The sequence below is a fragment of the Otolemur garnettii genome, unplaced genomic scaffold (genome assembly GCF_000181295.1).
Source record: "Otolemur garnettii isolate 467f Iridium unplaced genomic scaffold, OtoGar3 scaffold00017, whole genome shotgun sequence".
Lineage (NCBI taxonomy): Eukaryota > Metazoa > Chordata > Mammalia > Primates > Galagidae > Otolemur > Otolemur garnettii.
This window is the reverse complement of record NW_003852412.1, coordinates 14,508,078-14,513,224: the sequence shown is the minus strand read 5'-3', so window position 1 is coordinate 14,513,224 and position 5,147 is coordinate 14,508,078. Positions and strand designations below refer to the sequence as shown.

At 33.3% G+C, this 5,147-nt stretch overlaps 1 protein-coding gene across 4 annotated transcripts in view; it reads right to left on the bottom strand.

Moving 5' to 3' along the window:
* Nucleotides 1–254: 254 nt before the first annotated feature.
* ZFYVE16 (zinc finger FYVE-type containing 16) overlaps nt 255–5,147 on the bottom strand; it is a 48,779-nt gene continuing 43,886 nt past the window's right edge. For 3 of the 4 annotated variants that reach the window (XM_023510934.1, XM_023510933.1, XM_012802812.1), the window contains 2 exons: nt 4,915–5,082; nt 255–1,977 (listed from right to left, as the gene is read on the bottom strand). In XM_023510934.1, coding sequence (XP_023366702.1) covers nt 1,819–1,977; nt 4,915–5,082 — 327 coding nt within the window. In that variant the 3' untranslated portion in view covers nt 255–1,818. The remainder of the gene's footprint in view (nt 1,978–4,914; nt 5,083–5,147) is intronic. The other variant, XM_023510935.1, reaches the window with a different exon arrangement.

Genomic DNA, 5,147 nt, shown 5'->3' with positions numbered 1-5,147 from the left:
AGCCTACAAGGAATACTTTAAAATGTGCCTCCAAACTAAGGGCACAAAATTCCAAATTTTACTGAATGTAGAGACATCATGTAAACAGATGCTATGTTATCCCATCAAGGAAGAGCCCTCCACCATTTGGCTATTTTGAGGTAAGTTCAGCATTCACTGACTGTGCAATTACTTATACTGCAAAATACACTATAAAAAGAAAACAAATTGGATAGGCCATTTTTATCTCATACCATTTCAATAAATTTCACAACTTATTACAAGTTGCCATTTTATTTAATATCTGCAACATTTTACATTGTTCATGAAGTAGCTATTTCCAGAAGGCTGATAGTCTCTTCCAAACTGTGTCTTTGGCTAGTATCACAGATGTCATTCAGCTGAACCATATGGGCAATTTTTAAAATTCTCAGTCCCTACTAGCTTGAGATCTCAGATCCTGAGTTATAACTTGGACTTGATCTTCAAGTTGAGATTCTTCATAAATATTTTTCTTAAAATAGGGATATTTAGTGTAGTTTCTTTTACTTGAGATATGTATTTTTGATATAAAAACATATGTATTTCACATAAGAATTTTAAAAGCATCAAAATAATGATTAAATTTTATATAACTTAAATGACAGGACTAAAATATGCCCTTCTTTCTTTCTTTTTTTGCTGTTTGAAGTTCAAGAGTAAAGCTCTGTAACAATTTCGAATACATAGAATTTAACTTATGTTAATATCTTGTTATAAAAAGATAATTACCATATAAAGAACTTTAAATAGGTAAAAGTAATTAGTTCATTAAAATTTACACTCAATACACTGGTGTCAATGAAAATATGCACAGTTGCCAAGAAATTTCTAAGGATTAAAGGAGAAGTAAGAAGTCTGTTTCAAGCTTCATTTATTGCTACATAATGACTACTTCAAAGGTCATCTCGCCTGTTGTCATTTACTCTTAGAAGTGGTAAATACAGTGGTATACTTTGGAAGGAAAGGAGGAAAAATAATACACTATAATACAAAAATATTACTTATATATAAATTATTAAAGATTTATAAAACACATTCAGATTCATATGTTCTTGCTATAAAAACAATATACTTAAATACAGAAGCACAAAATCCTGAAGCACCCACAATTATTTTAAGAATACCCATTTAATCAGGAAAAACGATATGGATGTATATGTATTTTTATATATGTGTGCATATGTGTATGTATATATATTAATTTGAGAAGAAAAAAGGCAAAATTTTGATTTTAATCTGAACACTAAGAGTTTATCTAATCATGGAGATAAGTCTCCACTCCAATTATACAAATAAGTTATCAGCTTTACTCAAAGAATTTTAAGTCTAAGATCTCAAAACTGGTCTGTGCCACTGAAATACATTTTTGACAGTATTTTAAAAACCAGTATTCTAACCAGCATATACACAAAAAAGATATTTCCTTCATAAGGTTACATCTGAAAGGGCCTTCATTAAAATCATTCTTTGCATAAAGAGGTATACGTTAAGTGCAGATACTTTGGCTTAGCATTTAATCAACACAGTAAATGCTATAAATTTCTTGAACATAGAAGAATTCTATCCTACTCTTTTAGTAGTTAATTTGTAAGGCTTTAAAAACTGGGGATCTCTTAAATTTTTAAATATTTAAGTATTGTGCTAAAGATTTAAAAAGATCATTTCTGCCTAAAAAGCAAAGCTTATGTGTTTCAAACATCAGAAATAATTACTTTTAGTGTTTGTCGCCTTTCAGCTTTATGGCTGGAGTTAGTTTTAACAAATCAGTTTGCAGTATATAATATATACATTCTTTCACTAAAAAAGATTTTCTAGAATGAAAAATACTAATTCTATTTCTAATGGTAAACTAGAGTTGGAGGTCCCACCATGGATCACAGGTATCAGTGCACTATCAAGATCATTTAGATAATGCTGAGGCAGAAGTTGGCCTTCAGATCCTGCCTGAAATTCAACCTAGGGAAAAAAAAAAAATCTTGATTAAGGCAACCAGAGAAAATGAGCAATCTTGTTTAGTTCAGAATATGAATATAAAATAAATGCAATATTTTCAAGTATCAATTTAAACATTTCAATAAAATATTTGCCATGTAATTATTATTATTATTTTTTGTTCCCACACCGAGAGTCAAACCCAGGCTTCCTGGGTGAAAACCAGGAATCCTAATACTCAATATATTATTTATATAAAAAAGTTTTACTTTCTCCTGTATGTGGTCTTTATCTGCCTACTACATAAATTATAATCGTCCCTCTCATGGAATCGTAATGATTAAATTATCATTAAGTCATACTTTAGGTTTCCTCTCAATGAATACATAAACACATTAGAGGGATGAAGCTTTTATTTATTTATTTATTTATTTATTGAGACAGAGTCTCGCCATGTCACTTTCAGTAGCATCACAGCTCACAGCAACCTCAAACTCTTGGGCTTAAGCCATTCTCTTGCCTCAGCCTCTCAAGTAGCTGGGACTACAGGTGCCCACCACAATGCTGGCTATTTTTTTGTTGTTGTTGTCGTCATTGTTGTTTAGCAGGCCCAGGCCGGGTTCAAACCTGCCAGCCCCAGTATATATGGCTGGTGCCCTAACCACTGAACTACAGGCATTAAGCCAGATGAAGCTTTTAATAATTACTAAGGTTATTTAAATTTTAAAAATCTGGCTCGGCACCTGTGGCTCAAGTGGCTAAGGCACCAGCCACATACACCTAAGGTGGCAGGTTCAAATCCAGCCTGGGCCCACCAAACAACAATGATGGCTGCAACCAAAAATAGCCAGGCATTGTGGCGGGTACCTGTGGTCCCAGCTACTTGGGAGGCTGAGGCAGAAGACTCGCTTGAGCCCAGGAGTTGGAGGTTGCTGTGATCTGTGATGCCACAGCACTCTACCCAGGGGGACAGCTTGAGGTTCTGTCTCAAAAAAAAAAATAAATAAATTTTAAAAATCCATGGTAAAAAATCTTAAAAATATTTCAACTGGGTTATCATAGTAATATTAGAATTTAATGTTGATGGTGGAAATTATACATTTTAATACCTTTGACTAATGAAAATATTAATAGTGGGAGGCACCTGTAGCTCAGTGGGTATGATGCCAGCCACATATATCGAGGTTGGTGGGTTTGAACCCAGCCTGGGCCAGCTAAACAACAATGACAACTGCAACAAAAAAAATAGCCTGGTGTTGTGGTGGGTGCCTGTAATCCCAGCTACTTGGGAGGCTGAGACAAGAGAATCACTATGCCCACAAGTTAGAGGTTGCTGTGAGCTGTGATGCCATGACACTCTACCAAGGGCAACATAGTAAGACTCTGTCTCAAAAAAAAAAAAAAAAGAAAACAAATATATATATATATATATATATATATATATATGTTAATAGTGCTTACTCAAATAAATAATTATCAGGTACTTCCTTGAAAAGGGGAGTTTTAGGAGTGAGACGAAAACAAAATATCCTCTTTCCAACAAGAACTATGAGTATAACACATCCTAGCTAGAGAAAAGCAAGCTTTCAGCATATGAACTCAGCCAGGTTTAGATTAACCATTCCAATGAATAATTTGCTTTGAAAATCACTATGTTGGATGTCAAAAACAGTTACAAAATACCTAACAACTAAAAGTTCAAAGAAAATAAAAGGCTCTTATGTGTAAGATGATCATTACTCACTGTTAAAGGAAAAAATACTGGGATATTATTTCACTTACCAAATTGTCAAAATTCGAAATTTAGATTACATATTTCTTTGGTAAGGATGTGAAGGAAAGAGCTCTCTCATAAATGCTGGAGGGAAATACAAATTGGCTTAACTTCTATCGGGCATAATATGGCAATATCTTTTGCATAAATACATGTGGCAATTCTAGGAATTTTTCTAAAGGATAAACTCACACTTATGCAAAAGCATAATATTGTGGGCAATCTAAAAAATGTCAATAAACATTTTTAAAAATTAGTTAAATAAGTTATGGTACATTTATCAGCTACTTCTATGCAGCTATTAAAAAGAATACATACTAATATATAATATCTCTAAGATATTTTAAGTTAAAGAAGTATGGGGAAAAAACAGTGTAAAAGGGGGGACAAAAAGGACAAACATACTTATTTGCTTGTACATGCATAAAATCACAAATACGTAAGAAATGAGTTTAACATTGATTGCACGGGCAGGGAGAGAGAAGGAGGGAGAGTATGGAGGTGAACTAGGAGATTGGGAATTGAGGGTAAAAAAGAGATTATTTCCAGGGCTGTTGCTTATACAACTGTACTGGGAACCATTTACATTGTAGTCCAGAGTTTTTATCTCCAAGGTCTACCAATTACATAGACTACAGTGTGAACTGCTGCTCTCTGGAAATGTTCAGTGAGGTGGTCCGGTTATACATACACATTCAGACTTTTAAGATTTTAAATCATGTGCATGTAGAATCTATTCAGAATAAGTAAATTTAAAACACTATCTATCAGGCAGGGTAGTCACGAAGTAGACGCCAGTAAATTATGGCCTGCAGACCAAATCTGTCTGACCTGGCTAGATACGCTGCATAAAGGAAGTTTCACTGGAATTCAGCCATACTCATTTGTTGAGTATGAGTATTGACTCATACTGTCAATAGCTGCTTTCTCACTATAATGGCAGAGCTGAGTAGCTGTGAAAGAAACCATACTGCTACACAATGTCTAAACTTTTCATTGTCTATACTTTTAGAAAAAAGGTTTGTTGACCTGTTGTAGCAATTATATGAGGAGTGTGTAGCATAAATTTGATACTCAACAAATTTTAACTTCCTTGTTTTATCCCAAAATAGTTAAAGAAAAAAATTTTCATTTTTCAAATATGTGACACATTAATTTTAAAAATACATCACAAAACCATGCCTCACCGTATCGGTGTCAATGGAAACTCTGAGTCCAATTTTATTCATTCCATTACTCTTTAGAGTTTTCAAGTGAGGGCAAAGTGCAGCACTACAAGCCATGGCTATTTCTTTTGCAAACTGGTGATAGGTTGATAAAATTGATAAATCCTGGTCCTTTGCAAAGTAAAACACCTGAAATATATTTAATTGTGAAATGTCATGATTAAAAGTAACTTTATTTTTTTTTTTTTTTTTTT